The sequence below is a fragment of the Maylandia zebra genome, linkage group LG20 (genome assembly GCF_041146795.1).
Source record: "Maylandia zebra isolate NMK-2024a linkage group LG20, Mzebra_GT3a, whole genome shotgun sequence".
Taxonomy (NCBI): domain Eukaryota; kingdom Metazoa; phylum Chordata; class Actinopteri; order Cichliformes; family Cichlidae; genus Maylandia; species Maylandia zebra.
The window spans coordinates 20,712,955-20,733,390 of NC_135186.1; the positions used below are offsets into that span (position 1 = coordinate 20,712,955).

The 20,436-nt window shown below is 40.8% G+C and overlaps 1 protein-coding gene across 2 annotated transcripts; it reads left to right on the forward strand.

Annotated features, from left to right (window-relative positions):
- Positions 1 to 232: 232 nt before the first annotated feature.
- stk38a (serine/threonine kinase 38a) lies at positions 233 to 20,388 on the forward strand. 2 transcript variants are annotated; one of them, XM_004545932.2, is made up of 14 exons: positions 233 to 379; positions 8,802 to 8,939; positions 9,385 to 9,436; positions 10,358 to 10,480; positions 11,796 to 11,879; positions 11,957 to 12,080; positions 12,412 to 12,566; positions 12,792 to 12,903; positions 15,020 to 15,081; positions 15,854 to 15,971; positions 16,065 to 16,188; positions 16,360 to 16,455; positions 17,764 to 17,858; positions 17,947 to 20,388. In XM_004545932.2, the coding sequence occupies exons 2-14, from the start codon at positions 8,809 to 8,811 to the stop codon at positions 18,081 to 18,083; spliced, it is 1,413 nt and encodes a 470-aa protein (XP_004545989.1). In that variant the 5' UTR covers positions 233 to 379; positions 8,802 to 8,808; the 3' UTR covers positions 18,084 to 20,388. The 2 variants fall into 2 exon arrangements, with proteins under 2 accessions (XP_004545989.1, XP_004545990.1); XM_004545933.2 differs by having other exon boundaries at positions 12,792 to 12,894.
- The last annotated feature ends 48 nt before the right edge of the window (positions 20,389 to 20,436 follow it).

A 20,436-nucleotide genomic window follows, 5' to 3' on the forward strand; every position in this document is an offset into this window, starting at 1 on the left:
GCTGAGTTTAAAGCTTTCTTGATTTCCTTTAAATGTGTATTATTATTTTTATATTCCTTTAAAATTGTTATTTTCTATAAAGAGCTTTGTTACTGCTGTCAAATAATGTTGCTAGCTTACAGTACAGTGCAGTAATGCCGTTGAGCTGTTTCTCGGTCGTCTTATGAGAATCAAATTATTAACATGTCGCCACGTGTTTGAGTGAACGCTCAAAGTGTCATGTATGTGACGAGCAGTGGAGAAATCCACTCTTTCCTGTGCTGGCTCACGGAGGAGGGCATGATGCGCCGCTAGGTGTCCGCTGAGTTCAAACTGCTGGTGACGCAACGCTCATCGCAAAGCAGAGCAAGAGGCGACAGCTACCGCACCTTCGACCAAGGTAAGCGAACAAAGAGTAACTCTAAAAACGTGGAATTAAACGACGACAAGTTGCTGTAGTAGCTGCTTTCTTTTTTTCGCTGCCTTGTGAAACAAGTAACGAATATGTTTTTTTGTTCCTTATTGTACTTGTGACAAACGACTGGGGCGCTTTGAGCAGATAAGTAGCTAACGTTAACTAGCTAACTTTCACTTAGCTGTTTGGTTTGGAGAACTTCAAGTCAAGTTGTAAAGCAGTGGATACGAAGGCCGGTGTTTTCTGGTCAAGGCTTTAAAAAAATAAAGACGCATACATTCAAAGCTGAGGCGAAACATTTCCTCGAAAAAGGGCCGTTTTATTTTGAAGGAAGTATTGGGTATCGCTTATGTTTTCCCTCGCTGACTTTACGCTGGCAGGAACTTTAATAGCAAACTAGCTAGCTAACTAATGATAGCAAGTTAGTGTAGTAGAGTGAGATTAATGAAACTTTGTAAATTTAAAGTTCTAAACTTCAAGAGAATGAGGAAGGATCGTGAGTGTTGGCTTAAGTCATTCTCTATCCGTAATACTTTACTCTTTCGGCACTGCGTGCATCCGGAACTACGTGTTGTTGGCTCCTGTCGGGTCTAAATGCTATTTCTTGACCGTCGCGTTTTATTTATTTCCTCTTTTAATGCACTTGTTTATCTGAGATCATAAAACTTTGAGCAGATGCAACTTGCGGAAAAAGGCAGACGGTGTGGACTTCAGTGAAACGTCATAAACGTCTGACAAAACATGACATAGCCCCCCCCCCCTGTTTTTCTCTAATTGTGTTACGTGGTGCATAATTTCATAGAATTTGTTTACTACACATAAAAAATAATTTACTCTCCCACGCACCAAATGTAACTAAAGTTACTAATGTTAGCTGTACAGGCTGCAGGGGATCATGACATTGTCAGTCTACCATTATAAACTTGGTGAGATAATACTTGTGGTTCTTAGGGATTAGTGGTGGTTTGGAGGTTGGAGATGTGCTGATTTCCCACAGTGGAAGCCTGTGTGCTTTCCTAACAAATTGTTAAACAGTCCAATGTATAAGTTCCTTCTTTATACATATTTGAATCCTTTGTCACAAACTATGTAACAGTATAGTGTACAATTCATCAAGTAATTCAATTGTAAAAGGTTTTGCTTCAATGATGTGCCACTCTGTAGCATGAGTGCTTCACCCACATGTGCGACTAAAAACTGACCTGCAACAGTATTTAGGGGCAGCGTGTGAATAAAAAGAATAACAACATTATGCCCACACAGCCCCCAGTTATAAACAAAAACACTGATAACATAGTGAATATGATGTTGTCACATGGAGCGTGCACACCACTAAGAGCAAAGAGGCTGAGCTGTTACTGAGACGCTGAGTGAGAAACATGTTTCCAGCATCCAAAACAGCAGCACTGGTCCTGTAATCATCAGGGATGGGGAAGAAGTGAGCAGTTTCTACTCCATTATAGATATCACTTATCAATTCTCATTGGCTCCACTTTGAGTCACCACCATCTCTAAGCAGCATATCAAAGTCATCATATTCATGCAAATGAATTGCATGTTTGTGCATGTTGGAGGTGTTGCCACTCTTTGTTGTGATCAGTGTTCCTGTCATTACTCAAATAAGTAATTAATGCACATATTACACAGAACACTTTCCTTGAAGGTAATGCAGTAGGTTACTTGATTACACCTAGGATTTGTTACATTACTTTCATGTTGAATGATCTGAAATACTGTCTCATAATGACCAATTAACAATATAGACCCGAGGCTACAACCAACACAAATCCCTGTCCTAATGAGGACACACCTGAGCTTTCTCAGAGCATTTAGGTATGAAAACAGAGCTGATGACACAAATCAAATATAAGACACTTTAAAGTGATCCACAGAGATTCTACTGTAGGAACATGAACAGGTAGAACGGAAGCTGCAGCCTGGCTGTTCATCAGTTTGTTACCTGTTGATGTTCAGCTGTGGCTCACTTTATCACGGTGCTGGTCTGGGGTCAGCATTTACTCAGCTTTAACATCACTGTGGGCTCTCGGCTTAGCGTTAGCATGCTTGCTGTGCAGGTGCTTTCAAAGAGCCAAAGTTGTGTTAACAGTATGAGGCATTTGTATCTGTCCTCCACTTTACCATTGCGCTCTCATCCTTTTGTGCAATAAAGCTAATGTCCATATCCAAACTGAAATCAGCTGATCGTAGTGAGAGTGCAAGAATCAACAGGCAGGCAGACTAACGATTCGATATATTATTGTGTCATGAATGTTAGCCATCTGCCTCCAGATGACACATTGTTGTTGAGAAACACCATGAATCTGTAAATGTAGGCGTAATCTTTTTGTTAACAATATTAGAATTAGATTGCGGATACAAATTGGCTTTGTCCAAAAGGTGGATGAGCTCTCCCTCAGATAAAGAGTTCAGTCATTTGGGAGGGATTCAGAGTAGACCCACTACTCCTCCACATTGAAAGGACACGGCTAAAGCTGTGTCCTCCTCGGTAAAGTGTTTAGACCAAGCATGTCCTACTTGGAGGAGGCCGCAGCGTAGACCTGGGACACACTGGGAAGCTTATATCGATTGGCTGGCCTGGGAACTCTTCAATGTTTCTCCGGATAAGTTGGAGGAGGTGGCAGAGGGAGATTTGGGCTTCCCTGCTGCCCTGCAACCCGACATCAGATAAGCGGATGATTTATTATTTTGTTATTTTAGATTTAAACTTTTAATTCAGTGGCTGTCATGAACATTCAAACAGTGTGCACAGCACTAAGCACCACACTACACAGTTCATTCGTTTTTCGGATGTCATATTTTAGTAATGCGTGAACGCGTTCTGTGTTTTCATGTCATGTTAAACGTCGATTTGTTTTCATCATTTTTCTTCTGCGTTGTCGGTCTGCAGTAAGTGTGCAGTGTTGGCAAGGCGTGATGTGAGGTGCTGTGCATTTAAGCAGCATGATTCATTATTGAAGAATGTGATTCATGGTGTCAGGTGCCTTTGTTAGTTTGACACTTTCCATTACTTGCGTATCAAATTCAACCTAATACCTGCGTGTTTCTTGGTTTTTAGACTAGTCAGTTAGTCAAAAAATTTTTTCCTCGTGTAGTAGACTAAGAGATCTGAGGAAACGTTGAACATCCCTAATTAATAAATTAATAAATAAATAAGCAGTATATGCAATAATTTTACATCTTTAGAGTCTTCTTCCTTGCAGAAGAGCAAAGTGTGAACTGGAGTCAGGTTCCTTGTCCGTGTGCACAAACTTGGCTAAATAACGACAATCCTGATTCTAATAATACGTGCAGAAAGAAACAATAAAAAGGCGATAGTCTAAGGAAATACTGGAGGCAAGCTGATTGTGCTGACATTTGTTTGCTGAGGAAAGTTGTGACAGTGGCGAGATTTGTGACATTTAATGTGTTTGGAGTGTGTAGTTGGTGTGCAGTCTAGTTGTTTCTTTTGTTTCCCAAAAACTCACAAGGCATTGTCAGCATTTTAATGCATTTTAATATAAATGGTTGTATATAACTGCTGCATGACATTTGAATATGACAGTTTTATATTTGGATTTCAGGTCATAACAGTGATTCATGAAACATGTTAGCTGCATTTTTTTTTTTTTTTTTTAGGTCCAGTGTGTCACAAACTGACCTATGAATCATTCAATCATAAACAAAAGGGATGAACCAGTGTTTCATCTACACATACCAAACAACTTGAATGCAATTTTAAATTGTATGGCTCTTTTTTTTTTTTTTTTCTTCACTAGCAGCCTATGTCACAAATGTATGATTTATTTTCTTCTTTAGCTGTACGTCAGCCATAACAGTTTGGCAGGAATGAAATAGTATTTTTGATTGACTTTTGATTCTGAAAAACTCACAATCTCAGCGAGGTTTGCAGATTTTCCTTAAAAATTTGAGGAAACTTGATAAGACACACAAAAAAAACCCCAGTATGACAAAACTGTCTACAGATGAACATTATCTAAAAGACCTACCAAAGCCCTAACATAGCACCTGCGAGATGCACAGGCATGAATGAAAGAGTAGGCTGTCAAGTAGCCATTCTCAAGTAAAGGAAACATGGAGAAAAGGCTGAGCTGTGCCAAATTACACAAAAACTAGACTAAAAATCAGTGGCAACAAGTCTGATTGTACAATGAATCTAAAGAAATAGTTGTTCAGAGTGTCTAAAGCGAACTGTAAACACGGTGGAGTGTCTGTCATGGTTTGAGGCTCCATTTCAGCGGTGTTCGGGATTTTGGGATTTTTTGGAATACTTTACCCAGGAGGCGACCTCCTCGACTGCCTCCTGTCTCCTTAGAGTAGCAGCTCTATTCTGAGCCACAATACGAAGTTAGTCATTAATATACTACAACAACATGGGAATAGAGCAGCTGTGATAGAATACAGCATTAACGAATCAATGGTACAGAAGTGGAGGAAGCAAGAAGAATGAATTGAATAAAGTTTGATTTATCTGACTGCTTTGTTTCGCTTAATGTGCCTTATAACCCCGTGCACCTTATAGTCCGAAAAATACTAGGGCTGCCATGATTAGTCGACTAGTCACGATTATGTCGATTATCAAAATCGCAGACGACTGATTTAATAGTCGACGCGTCGTTTGAAGCTTTGTAAGGTCACAAAAGACGCAGGAATAAGTAGTGGGATTTAAGAGTGTAATAACGGACTGAAACAGAAGATGGCAGCACTGCGTGTACAAGGATGCCAGCTGCCGTTAAACCCAGAAGAAGAAGAAGAAGCTGTGTCCCAGAATTTATAGCGCAGCCCAGCTCAGTTTCCAACAATGGCGGCAGCTAGTTAGTTTTAATATTACTCTTATTATTCTTTCTGGGTCACAAAATAAACGTTTAACATATTTTCAGTCGAGAATGTAGCTGTGTAAACCTCAAATATCTGCTCAGTTTATCAAGAACACATATTTTCAAAAGCGCTCAGACGTTTTCGGAGACATCTGTTACCCACTAGCTCGATAGCTCGCCGGGGGCAAGGCTCACTAGAGCCGGTGAGAACACCGGACTCCCGGCAAATAGTTTTCAAACCCACCGCAATCTTTCGCTACTCAGGTTAAACATATATAAGTCACTTAGATAACTTAAACCTGGCTGTAGCTCAGGTGGCAGAGCAGGTCAGCCACTAATCAGAAGGTCGGTGGTTCAATCCCAGGCTGCATCCTGGCTGCATGCCAAATATCCTTGGGCAAGATACTAACCCCATGTTTGCCTACTGGTGGTGGTCAGAGGGCCCGGTGGCGCCTGTGTCCGGCAGCCTCGCCTCTGTCAGTGCGCCCCAGGGCAGCTGTGGCTACAATGTAGCTTGCTATCGCCAGTGTGTGAATGTGTGTGTGAATGGGTGAATGACTGAATAGTGTAAAGCGCTTTGGGGTCCTATGGACTAGAAAAGCGCTATACAAATGCAGGCCGTCTACCATTTAAAAATGTTATTGTTTGGCTTTTTCCAGTGTTTTATTTGTTCCTGAGTAAATCGGTTTGTCTGAGATTAAAGTTTTTACACAGCTGAATCAAGCAGACAACTGATTATCAGAAGTGTGAGATGCTCGAGAATATACTCCGGTGTCCTGTTATATTTTAGATAGCAAGGAGTTTATTAAACTTCACGGAAACAATCTGCAAATTTCATTAAAATGTAATAAACTATCATCTTGTCTTTATTTTTAGTTAGCACATACCTTAAACACTTAAAGCTGTAAGCTAATGATAGTTATATAAGAGCAGATGCTGCTGGTGCAATAAGCTGTACGTTTTACGTCCAATGGATGCATGATCTGATTAGTCGACTAATCGCAAAAATAATCGGTGACTAGTCGATAGGGCTGCTCGATTATGGCAAAAATGATAATCACGATTATTTTCACTGAAATTGAGATCTCGATTATTTGACGATATTTATTTAACCCTTTAAGACCTACTATAGAACCAAGTCCGCCAGAGCTTATATTATTTTTTTACATGTTGTAGTGCCATTTGTGGGAGCATTTCAAGTTGCTATACATCAATACAACTGTTATAACCCATATTTTAATGATATGTATGCATTAAGTCCACAGTAACTACATTAATTGCAAAAAAGTGCAATAAACTACAAAAAAATTGAAAATCGTTTGTTTTGTTTTTTTACATACATTTCTAGTTAGAGAAATTTAAGAGGTTTATCCCTCAAAACTTTAAATACAAAAAAGTTGCAAAAAATAGTTTACAACAACAGGAAATTTATTTTGAGTGTCTTCATAGTTTTTTTTGGAGATATAGCAATTTTTATATACTGCAGGAAAAACAATCCTATGATGCAAATTTGCAAAGAAAACAGCAGGTGCATCAAAATAAACTTTTCCAGCAGTGCAATTGAAGTTCTAAGCATCCCAGAAACTATTCAGAAAAGTATAGAGTCAAACATGACTTATAAAAACACCAGTATAGGCTTTTAAGGCCTACAAGTAAAAAACTACATTTTCCGCGAAAATGACGTCACTTCCGGTTTCGGGCAGGAAATGGCGGACATGCGATAGTTCGCGCTGACGTCTTTTTCAATGTGGGAAGTGTTACGAACAGCTGATAGGATCGGCAAAGTGTGTTTCTGGAATATTATGTTTTTGTTCCTGCAAGCGCTTTTTATAAAATTTTTGCAAAGCTATATGTGGAAGGAAACCGTGACCGAGGACAAGCTGATGGCATAAGATGTAAGTACAACAACTCCGGTTTCATATGCAAAAAAATTATTGCGCTAGCTTGCGCGGTTCCGGTTCTACAGGGATTTAAAAATAGTTACGCAAAACGGAGCGTGCTGCTCTGACCGGCTTTAAAGGGTTAACAATAACAATGTATTGAATAATGACTTTAAAAAAATAATATAAAATAGTGTGCAAATACTTTGCAAATACAGTGCAAATGTTTTGCAATATATGTTTAGTTAACTTTGCAGTGTTGCTCTGTGGTCCAGCTACACTGCAGCAAAGTTTACACACTGTGTCTACTTGATCCACGTCTAACTCCGCGAACCCATACTGTTTCCACACCACTGAAGTGTTGGTGTTTTTTTTTTTTTGTTTTTTTTTTTGTTTTTGTTTTTTTTTTTTAATATATACCTCTCTTTTCAACCAACAGCAGTCACTCTCTCCTCTCCAAATAACTTCTGCTTAGCTTTCCGAGCTTTGCTTGGGTTCTCTTAATTGTTGTGACGCGTGTTCGAAATGCAGAGAGGTGCGCTTGATTTGCTCAAGCAGCGCGAGAGTAAAGCACGAGGGAGGTGCAAATAATCGGCGCAGTCATTTTTAATGATCGTTGAAAGCCCAGATCGTAATCGTGATTAAAATTCGATTAATTCAGCAGCCCTACTAGTCGACTATCAAAATAATCGTTTGTGGTAGCCCTAAAAATACGTATTTGACTTTTTTATTTGGCACACTGCAGTTTAATGTAGCAAAGCACCTCTTTTTTTTTTTTACTTAAGTGGATATTATACATGGTTATGCTCAGGATATCTCAGCCCATTTCTACTGGAAATGCATTTTGGTTAAACTTGGAATTTGCGTTTGCACTGTTAAATGTTTATATAGCTTTAATGCACATTAAAAAAAAAAAAAAAAACCCAGCTGCTTGTTTAAGTAAAATAAATGGATGAGCTTTTTTTTTTTTTTGCGTTAGTAAAGTTGTGGAGTTGTATTTTGTCTCGCAGAAATTATATCGTTATCGCAAATTTTCAAATATATATCATGATATATATTTTTGGCCATATCGCCCTGCCCTACCGTCCACGATCATCTAGTCCACTAGTCGCGCACATCACTAGCAGACATCATCCAAAGAAAGCTTTTGGAATATTCATCAGGAAGCCTGATAAACCTGAAGATGACTGAGAGAAATAGTTGGAAGCTTGCTTAAGAGAGTTCAGGCTGTTTTCAAAGGTAATATAGATACCTGGTTGTATCAGTATGACTGTTCAAGCTTGTTCAAATGGTCCAAACTGTTTCCTAGCAAAACATAAAGTGACATGTGGGAAAAGGCTTTTGCACAGTTGTGTTAAAGCACAATAATCAACAGTTGCTCAATTTCCTGACTTAAATGCAACTCTAACCCAGCCCTTCCACATAATATTTAAAATATCCTCCTCTGGTCTGGTGTCAGTTTTTTTACATGTTAGATTTCCTCATTGTTTCTTCATAGCAGCATTGTCACAGGCAGCAGAGCCTGCTACTTTCCTTCCTCTTTCTGTGGACCAACGGTCTTCTTATTTCATAGTTTAGTATTTTTAGATGTGGGAAATCTGAGATTACCATAACACGAAACATGTTTTAATAGAGCAGATGTCTTCTCTGCATCCTTCAGTGCACAACTCTTTGCTCTTTTTATTGTCTCAGGTAAAGCATGGCAATGACCAGCCAGACCTCGTACCCCTCCATGAGTAACCACACCAAAGAGAGGGTCACCATGGCCAAAGTCACCCTGGAGAACTTCTATAGTAACCTCATCGCTCAGCATGAGGAGAGAGAGATGAGGTAACGCTCACAAGCTTTAGTGCTTCTTACATGAACAAAGGCTAACGTTGCCATTTTAGCTTTAGTTATGAGCTACAAAAAAAAACAGTGGGCCGATTAATTTGTCCTCCAAATAAAACAACTAACCACTGAATTCGCAGCACAACTGAACCTGATGGCTAATGCTTGGACAACCCACTTTGTTTGTTTTGGTTCATCAGGATGTGGCTCCTGTCAGTATTACACTGAGGAGGGGTCACTTCCTGTTGTGACATTCACAGTACAGTATAGTCATAACCTCGTCCTGACTGGTTTATTGCATTTTTAGTACAGAACGTTTTTGCTATATGAAAATGATAGGGTAGTAAAAGTGCACTAAAGCTTTGTTCTGTGTTTGTCATGTGTTTAATAAAGAAACATAATAACTTATGCCTGTAACCAGTAATAAGCTGTGCTGTGGTTTCAGGCAGCAGAAGCTGGAGAAAGTTATGGATCAGGAGGGCTTGGCTGATGAAGAGGTGAGTAAGGTGTTTACTGACCCGTGTGTTCTGGAGACTTATGTCACAGTGTGTGTAATCTCCGTGTTGGTGTAGGTCAGGTAGAGCAGGTCAGCTACTGATTGGAAGGTTGGTGGTTCGATCCCTGGCCCTACCAGGGATTGCCAAATATCCTTGGGCAAGATACTAACCATCTGAGTATGAATGTTAGCTACACAGCACTAAAGTATAGAAGAAAGTGCTTGTATGAATGAGTGTTATTGGCATGAGGCATGTTGTATAGAGCGCTTTGAGTACTCCGGGAGAGTAGACAAACACTATATAAGAATCAGTGCACTCAAATGTTATACTCAAAGAGTGTAACGGGAACAACCAATCAGCTGTTGTATCTCCAGCTGTCTGTGTCTGCTCCAGAGTATAATAAAGTCTCACAGTGGACATGAAACGCTTCATGTACAAAGGCTAATTTACAGCATGGAGCCCTGCTCTCAAACAGCCTCTGTAGCTGCATTTAAAAAAGAAATCGGAACTTAAAGTTTTAAAAATGAGTCTGGTTGCTTTTGGTCAGTAGACTTCCATTTGTTTATGTTAACTAACTGGTAACAGAACCAATAACACAGGGGGATTTCAACTATAAACCAGTCTAAGGGATCACCTTTGTGCTACCTCGGGCTGCAACAATGAGCTTTATGTTTAAAAAATCATGGCTATACCGTCCACTTTCACTGGCAGTCCCTTAAACAGTAAACAGTTCTTCATTCTTTTAGCTAGAAGCACTGAAAATCCACCAGACAGTAATCTAAGCTGGGCTGTTGGAAGTCATTTTTCTTTCTTACATCTTAATTTGCTTAACAGTAAATTTTAATTATTGCTTTAAAATAAGACACCTCTGAAGTGTGAATTAAACAGTATAGTGTATTTAAAGTGCTGTGTCCTCTGCAGAAACGTATCCGGCGCTCTGAGCATGCAAGGAAGGAGACCGAATTTCTGCGTTTGAAACGTACTCGACTGGGTCTGGAGGACTTTGAATCCCTGAAGGTGATTGGCCGAGGAGCTTTCGGAGAGGTAAAAAGCATTTGATGCTGTTGTTTTGAAACATGGAAAAAAACGGAAACAATTCTAACTCTGCTCATCACTGTGTAGAAATGCACCAATTACAATTTTGACGTACACGTTGAAGTTTGCTAATGCAATAACTCTAAAATGAGGTGACGAAGTTTCAAATTGATAGTGTAGGTGTATCTGCTGAAAATTTCAGATGAGTTTAAATGTCGGTGACCTAAACCTCAGGGTGAAGGTTAGACGTCAAGTCTTGTAAAAATCTTGTGAATGCAATAGCTAGGCAAAAAGCCCACATGGGATTTTGAAACTGATACTGTAGCTGGTCTATGCTAGGAGACTGAGGGGAGCTCATTCTGATTTAAACTGTTGCTTTAAAGGTTCAGTGAACATAGAACTTTACTCCAACGGAACATGAGATAAGAAATACTTTATTTTTGTCCACATTTGAGATATTTTTTGTTACAGCATTTAAAAAAACCAAATGTAACAAGTAACCACGTCTTGACTGTTACATGTTGCTGATTCCTCATGTTACTAGCTCCAGTGCTGGTCCCTCAGCATATCACTGCAGAGTGTAGTGCACTCGCTTCACCTGGTTGATTAGAAAAAAAATTCCATCATTTAAAGAATCTCTGCTTCATTAGTAGATCTGTCCTCTATGGAAGCCCATTTCCGCCACTAAAAAAAAAAAGTATCCATAACTCGAATTTTCACATTATTTTCTCGAAATTTTGACTTATTAACTCGAAATTTTCAGAAAAGTAACTCAAAATTTCGAGTTAGCTCTGCCAATCAGTAATCTACGTTAATGATGTCATTTCCTTGTTACCCGGAAGTTAAAGCCCTCAAGTACTGCTACAGCTAAGCTACCAGTATTACAGCCAGTCATGAATGCACATGAATGAATTGCTGAGTATTTTCAGCCAGGCTTCACAAATGATGAAATCCTTGTGTTATTAGCTGAATCACATGGCGTTAAAATCAGCAAACGTACTCTCGAAAACTCTGTTGCGGTCCGGTTTTGAGTGCGCATTACTCTGCGCCATATGCTTCTGGGTAACAAGAAAATGACTTCGTTCACGCAGATTGGCAGAGCTAACTCGAAATTTTGAGTTAATAAGTGAAATTTTTGAGAAAATAACTCAAAATTTGGAGTTAAGGATACATTTTTTTTAGTGGCAAAAACGGGTTTCCATAGTCCTCTCCATCCATCCTGCAGTCAATCAGTGAAAGAAGAAGAGAGGCTAACTTCTGGGCAGGAGAAGCTCCCACACCCATCATCAGCTTTTTGATGAGCACTCTTGATTTCTACTTGCAGGTACGCTTGGTGCAGAAGAAAGACACCGGTCATGTTTATGCTATGAAGATCCTCCGCAAAGCTGATATGCTTGAGAAAGAACAGGTGAGCTACAGGATACACACCCTGGAGTGCTGCCCTTTGACATCTGTGTGTAACCCCTTCTTCCTGTCCATGTACAGGTTGGTCACATCCGTGCTGAACGAGACATTCTGGTCGAGGCCGACAGTCTGTGGGTGGTCAAAATGTTCTACAGTTTCCAGGATAAGCTGAACCTTTACCTCATCATGGAGTTTCTACCTGGAGGTACGAACGGGGCGCTGCTCAGCATGAAAAACTGCTGTGACACAAGAATGCTGTTGTCATCTTCAATAGTACTGTAGCTGCACCCCTCTATAAGTCTGGCAGTCAGTTATGATTTCATCACTCACAGTCAAAAACAGTTTAGGGGAAAAAACTAGTCATCCTGTTGCTTCACATTAACAACACTCTCATGTCTCTGTGTTTTGTTTGTTTTTGTTTTTTCGATGCATTGCACAGACGTTGATGCTAATTAGTAAAATAAACCCGCTTAAATGTGCTGGAAACCGTATTCATCCGTCCTGTAGAATGACTGTTCTCTGCTGCTGTGGTGCAGGCGACATGATGACCCTGCTGATGAAGAAGGACACTCTGTCAGAAGAGGCTACGCAGTTCTACATAGCAGAGACGGTGCTGGCCATTGACTCCATCCACCAGTTGGGCTTCATCCACAGAGACATCAAACCAGACAACCTGCTGCTGGACTCCAGGGTGCGTCCGAGCTCTCGTTTTTACTACACTCACGTTTTCTGTGGAAACACCATTTTTTTAAAAATGATTAGAACATGTGACCATAGCTAGACTGAGTTTCTGTTTGGTCTGTTTATCTATGAGGAACTTTGACCTTTGGTCACAGTGGGGCACACGTCTGGTTTTGTGACCCTGGTATGACGTCATACTTTGCTGCTATGTGTAATGTTGTGCTCTTGGTTTCAGGGTCACGTGAAGCTGTCTGACTTTGGGCTGTGCACAGGCTTAAAGAGGGCTCATCGGACTGAGTTCTACAAGAACCTGAACCACAGCCTGCCCAATGACCTCAGTAAGCAAAGTCAGCAAAGTTCATTTAATTCAAATATGGCTTGCATGCAGCCCCCGTCACTTGCTTGCATTTAACTTGTTTCCTTAAAAACAGTGCTCACAGCTCAGAAGTTTGACCACGGTCAGTGTGAGCAGACTTCCTCCTCTGCTCAGTTTTCCATAAATCAGATGACAGGAAATGTGCAGGATTGCTAGGAATACTGCTATAAGTTGGATGTTTCTACACAGTGTCTGAGTGTTTGCAGTCACATTTGACATGGTGACTATAATATCTGGGCCTACAGTACTGTACAAAAGACTTTTATTAAAATGTGCACACAACAGAATTTGTACAGTTCTAGTAAGGATGAAAGTCAGGCTGCAGCGATTGATTATTTTAGTAATTGAGTAATCTATCGATTATTCCATCGATGAATCGTATAAGAAATAGCTTTGCAATAATAAATATTTAATATACAAAGAGAATAAACACGGGTCTTTTAAAATGAACTGCTCAGTGGTTTCCATTTTAGAAACTGTAACATTAACTCAACCCTTAGGCTGTTTTTATATAAAATATTACATTAAAATTTTAAAAGAAAACACTTCCTTAAGTGCCAAAATCTATAAATGCTCTAAAGTTCTCTCTGACAGTGTTTTATCTCGTGGATGAGGTATCTGGTGTGCACATGTTCAGTGTTTGTGTGTGGGTTTGTGTGCAGCCAATGACTGTAAGCCTTACACGGAGCGTGTGCTGGCTGCAGTGAAGGAAGGCCAGTTTGCTGTGCTGCTGAAACAGATGTTATGATGCAGATGTTCATTCATTCTGATAACAACCTAAAATTGCTTGGCTCAGTGTCTTAGTTTTACTGGCTTGTGAAAAGGTGTTTATTTATTTTTAAATATTAATGTTTAATTCATTTCAATTAACACTTTTAATCTGAAAAGTGTTACAAAGGCTTAATATGGTCCAGTACACCCAATGCCCCCCTTTAGACTCCCCCCGTTTGCTGCAGGCATCAAATAGGACAGCTGCTGTACAAACAGGCTAAGTTAGCAGTTCATCTGCAGGTTTAAATGCAATCTCTGGAGGCTTACTGCAGATTTCTGTGTGAAACAAACAGCAGCTGCTGAGTTTGCTTTTCTTCATGTTGGAGTTTGTTGATCAGCTGCTTTGATGAAGGACACTTACTTTTTCAAAGTAAAGGTTTTAATGGTGATCGCAGGAGCAGCGCTGCTGTTTTGGACGACAAACACTTTCTTTCACTCACTGTCTGTAAGGACTCCACCTCTTTGTGTTTGTGTGTGTGTGTGTGATCAAACTATGACAGCATCATATTCATCAGTGTTTTTGTTTAAAACTAGCGGCTGTGTGGGCTCGTTATACGTTTTATTCACGCGCTGCTTCTAAATACGTTTCTATTGCAGGTTTGTTTTTAGCTCCAAATGTGTTGAATTATTCCAAATACTTGATGAATCGCTGCAGCCTTACTTGAAAGTCGGACACTTTTATTCCTCAGCACAGGTGCGCGCGCTCTCTCTCGCTCTCTCTCTCTCGCTCTCTCTCTCTCTCGCCCTTTAATTATTTCTGTAAGGAGTCTTCAGGAGTACTTCTCCTGAACACTCTAAAGCTCTTATTTGGATGATGGCTGCCCATTTGTATCATCCTTTCAGCGTGATCCCACTCTGCCTCCATAATGCTGGGATCTGGGCAGGCCAGTCTGAGTGTATTCCATTGTGTGTTTGTCTATCCAAGAATGGTTTCACTGCTTTGGCAGTGTGGGTGAAATCATTGTCATGCTGGACAAATTAAGCCACTGGCAATCAGATACTTTCCAGATGGTGTACCAGATGGTACATTTCTGTGTATTGAAGCATTGGCTGAAGTGCAGCCTCAAAACATGAGCTGTTGTGACTGGTTTCAGTCTGGTTCTTGTATAGTTTGGCACACCTCAGCCTTTTCACAGTTGTGTTCACACAGTGATCATAGACATCATGCTGAAACAGCAGGCCTGACCGTGAGGAAGACTTGCACTCACCTTCAGTGGCACAAATGTTATGTATTCAATGACTGATGAGAGCCTCGCTGTTTGTATGCACAGTGATGGAGTCGTAGCTTTTAATATGGAGTTGTCTTGCCTACACAGCATCCCAGAACATGAACTCTAAGAGGAAAGCAGAGACCTGGAAGAGGAACAGGAGGCAGCTGGTAGGTTTGAACACACATGTGATTAGAAAGTGTAGAAAATGTCTGCTATTTGGTATTGTGCTCGATTGGATTTGGTAACACCACAAAAACAATGTTAATGGAAATATTTTTGTCATTGGGATAGTTGTTAGAAATCGTACATGGCGCCACAGTCAGGGGCTCACGATAAACCCCAGAGCCAAATGTTACTAGTTGTGAATAAAAAGAGAAACCCACGGGAGTATTTGATTGTACAATTTGAAATGTAAAAAAGAAATGCTCAGTGCGTGGAGCGGGCGACCACATGCCATAAGGCTGAGAGCGGACGGCCGGGTTCGAGTCCACCCCGCATGTCTTCCCCTCACTCCTCTGCCCCCGCTGTAATGAAATGCTCATTATTTAAACTATTAATTCATTGAATCTACAGAAAAAGTGTAATAATGTGCTCTTCTTGAAACTTATGTCGACAGCAGCATTTGAAGGATGAAAGCACAGTGTTATGCTTTTCACGGTCAAAGTCCTGCATGTTACCGACATATAAAGCTCATATTCATTTATTATAATAATGTAAATGTATGGCACAAAGGAAGCATGACATTGTGTGGCTAGAATTACAATCTCACTTCCTTTTGTTTTGATTAGATCAGCCCTGAGTTAAATCTTGATCTTACCCGGTGCAGACAAAGCAATGTCTTTGTGAAGCCTGTCTGTGGGAAGTGTAACATTTAAACAAAGGTGGTAGCTTTTCCCATCCTTTCATCCTATGTATTGACCCCCTTCCTTTATCCATCAGGCATTCTCCACAGTGGGAACACCGGACTACATTGCTCCAGAGGTCTTCATGCAAAATGGATACAACAAACTGTGTGACTGGTGGAGCCTGGGTGTGATCATGTATGAGATGCTGATAGGTAATTTTTCAGGAAATGAATCTTATTCACCTTTTGAGGTTATTATAAGATGGACTTTTATAATATCTGATTCCTGTTTTTTGGTCTGTGCAGGTTATCCTCCATTTTGCTCAGAGACGCCACAGGAGACGTACAGAAAAGTGATGAACTGGAGAGAAACACTCGTCTTTCCTCCAGAGGTGCCTATATCGGAGAAGGCCAAAGACCTCATTCTCAGGCAAGTGCACCTCTGCTTTCCTTCATCTCCCATCCTGTCATAGTAGTTCATGCTGTTGTCACTCTTGTTTTGTATGCGGACCATGGAGGTTTCAAAAATGTCAACTTTCTAATGGCTTCTAACACCTGAGGTGTTTGTATTGCATTGTACTAACTGATCGTGAGTTTACAGGTTCTGCTGTGAGGAGGAGCACAGGATTGGGGCTTCGGGCGTGGAGGAGATCAAGTCTAATCCTTTCTTTGAGGGCGTAGACTACGACCATATCAGGTGGGCATACTTGCCACGCACGTTAAAGATGGTTGTGCTGACATGTTGAATTCTCAAATGTCTTCATTTTAAATTGTAATAATCAACTTAACATAAACAGAAGAACCCAGAATCTCTGAGAGTTGTGAATGTGCCTACAGGTCAACAGGAAGGCATTTAAAAATGAGTTTCATTAGATGATCTTTGTCTGGCTGGAGTCCTGTGCACCCTCAGATGTCCTTGAGGATGAAGACCCTGGTCCACTGTTTTGTGACCAGGACAAAAAAACCCCACATTATTTATCCCGTATCTAAGGTTTGACTAACAGGCAAACCTTGGCGTACACCTTCCCTGACAGGCAGGCGCTCGAGTCCCCTTTCTTAAACATAGGAACCACTACCCCAGTCTGTCAGTCCGGAGGCACCTCCCCAGATCTCCACGTGACATTTCAGAGGCATGTCAGCCAAGGATTAGGGTCACCCTCCCCTCATCCCGAGACGCTGTTTCCTCTATAGAAAGCGTGTCAGTGGGATTACAGACATACTTTCGGCCTCTGCAACACGTTCCCAGTGATCCCTCACTATACACTTGGGTGCACCCTGTCAGTCTCTCTCTTTACGTGAAGGTTCAGAACATACAGCCACAGATCCGATGAAAGAATTCCAAAATCAATCATCGACCTGTGCCCTAGGGTGTTGTGGTGCCATGTGCACTTATGGACATCCTTATATTTGACTGCAGATTGAAATAGAGTCAAGGCCCTCTCTACAAGTCTGGTTCCAGAGCCCAAGCCATGCGTTGAGGTTAGCGCAACTGAGCCGACATCTCTCAAACTCACACGCTAGCTCAGGCTCCTTCCACGCAGGAAGGTTGACGTTCCACTTCCCGATAGCCAGTCTCTGTATCTAGGGATCGGGCCTCTGCCACCGACACACACACTTCATTTGATGCTACTGCGCCACCTGTAGGTGCTGGGCCTAAAAGAGGGTAGCCCAAGCTGGGCACAGCCACCAAATGCTCTCTCTCCAGTTTCTTCCCCAGGCCTGGCTCCATAGGGCGGGGCCCCCGTAACTCTATCCCGGACAGGGTACACTGGTGCCTTGGTCATCTTTTATCAGTAGGGGTCAATTGAATCGCTCTTCATCGTTTGCCTTGGGAGATCCTACCAGAGGTCAGCATGGCCCTTGGGATCACTGGGACACACAAAACCCTCCAACAAAGTAATGCGGCGATTTGTGGAGAGGACCGTTAGCCATTCAGGCAATTTGCTGATTCTGTTTTCAAATGCAAACTTTGACTTTCGTTTTGTAACTTTACTGATGTTTCCAGGGAGAGGCCTGCTGCCATTCCCATAAATATCAGAAGCATTGACGACACCTCAAACTTTGACGAATTCCCTGATTCAGATATCCTCACACCTACAGGTACATACAGTGTAGCTCCAAATATTTCATGCTTTGTTGTGAAATCTCAGATTATTAAAATGCCTTACTACTTGTTGTGTTACTCCAGCCACTCAGGTGTCCAATCAGGCTGAAGCTGATCTGAAGAACAAGGACTGGGTCTTCATAAACTACACCTACAAACGCTTCGAAGGCCTGACGGCTCGAGGTGCCATCCCGTCCTACATGAAGTCGGGGAAAAGATGAACACCACCACACGGGTGCTTGTCCAACTCCTCCATGAATCCTGAAGGAGCTGTCTCGAGTCCTGAAAGAACTGTCTGTGTGGTGTCACACAGCTCTTTGCAAATAAAAAGGGGACTACTTTTCCTCTGTTGCTTTCCACAGGAATGTTTCGTTTCACTAGTAGGAACTGCTGCAATCATTCTGCAGCTGTTCGCTCTATCTAATGCTTCCGAGGGTACTTCTCTACTTCCTGCTCACAATGACACTGAACTGGGAATAATATGTCCACTTGTATTTTCCACCAGTGGCTGCAGATGGTTTTCTTCACTCCTGATAGCACCATTGATGTTCCCTGTGTGTAAAATGAGCACACTGTTGTTGGACTTACCAAGTGCTCTTGTCTTTCCAAACCAGCACATCCCCCTCCTTGAAATTATTTTTTTAAACATGTCAACTTGAAGATGGCATCAAATCGTCACGTGACATGAAATAGATGCTTTTCAGGGATTCCCTTCTTATGTTTCCTTTTTCTGGGCTTGTCTAAAGTGCTGCTGGCTTCTTAAGATCAAACCAAAGACTGAACTGAATGTTTGATCTCTCCATTTCTTCACTTCCACTAACTCTGTTGTGCTTGTTTAGGTTAAAGCGTGCATATTTGAGAATTATGAATTTTATGGAACAAACACACACAGATCATGTGACATTTGACCCCATCATGTCTGCCTTCTGCACCTTAAATGATGTGGATGTCGCTGTAGTATAATCAAGCCTCCAGCTCCTTATATTGCGTGCTTAAAATAATAGTTTGGGTTTGACAGGGCAGGGGAAGGAAACGCCCACTAATGGCTGTGCTCATTATTTAATGTGCAACTAATCATTTTGAATTGGTGACTTGTTTTCAGAGTTATAGAGACAAATGTTACAAATGTTCAGGAGAGCCAACCAGCAAGCATCTTTAGTTAAAGGGGAATATATTTTAATTAAAATGGATTATAAGATTAAATTGAAGAATGAATAATTGTTTGAGTGATTGACTAACAGTCTTATGATGGATGTGCGACTGACTAGTTGTTACCAGACACTAGTCGGTTAACAATTTCAGAAACTTTTGTATTATGCATAAAAGTGAGGGTTTTAAGACATGATTATTGGTCCATTAATATGTAGCTTTAAATGGTGTTAACACTTTGACCCCAGGATTGTGCTCCAGCTCTGTTAATGGTTCTTTGCCACCTCTGCGCTTATCACTGCTTTCAAAGCACTTTGGACTGGTTTGATTTTCCTTCAAACTGGTTTGCTGCAGCTTGAAATCTATTTGATGTGATAAAGAGGTGGTGAAATGGCTTGAACATGAGTTTGTCTCCACTAAAGAGCAGACAGGACCAGTGGGGAGTCGGTCCATCCACATTGAGGGCTAAATGATTCTTCAGTGAACACAATATCCAGAATGCTGTCATTTAAAGTGAATGTAAATGAACTTTTTTGGAATTGTGGGAAAGTGCTTTTTGCCACAGTAGTTTCAAAATGCTGTTTGTTTGAATGAGGTGTAGACCCCCCCCACCCCCCCCCCCTTTTTAACTTCAGCGAATCCAAACTCTTAGCAATGTTGTTAAATTGTATTTTGATCAGATTAATGCTGTGTTTTTAAATGATCAGATGTAATATTTCCAAGATGAAACTCTGCTCGTATAGTTGAAGCTGTATCCAAAGATATCACGGATGTTAGACTGGTTTGTGAAAACTAAATGTTTGGTTTGTTTCTCATGTTTCTGCTGGAATGGTCTTCTGCGAGTCTTAAATCAAAGATTTGACTTTTCTATGTAATATAGTATATACAGGTAGTGGGTAGATAAATCTCAGTACATTTTAGGATACAGTGCTCCTTTTATTTGAATGGCTGGGTTCCATTTTTTTAACAGTCTGTTATGATGCTCCAGCTCTGCATGCTTTAACCAAACCGTAGATGTGGTGGCTTAAAGAAACTGATGTAGAATGACTTGTTTTATTGGGTGTGTGTGCGCGCGCGCATGGTTGTTTTTTTGTTTTTTTTTTGTTTTTTTTTTTTAAACCAGCAATGTTTGCAGATGCTGTGCTCGTCATTATGCTCTGCATGTCGTCTGAGTCAGATAAGGGCTTTGGAGAAGGTGGATGTACAATATTTATATACCACTGTTTGCTGTTGTACGTTTTCTAATATTTGACAATTAATTATTCTGCACTTCCTGTATTGCTTCTGAACTCTGTAGCATTATATTTTTATTTATTTATCTACTTTTAACCAAGAAGTGAACCTCTTGGTAATTAAAAAAAGTATTTTGCAAGAGTATTATGGGCCCAGGTTTGCAGTATTAATACTGCATATTCTTCGAGAAGT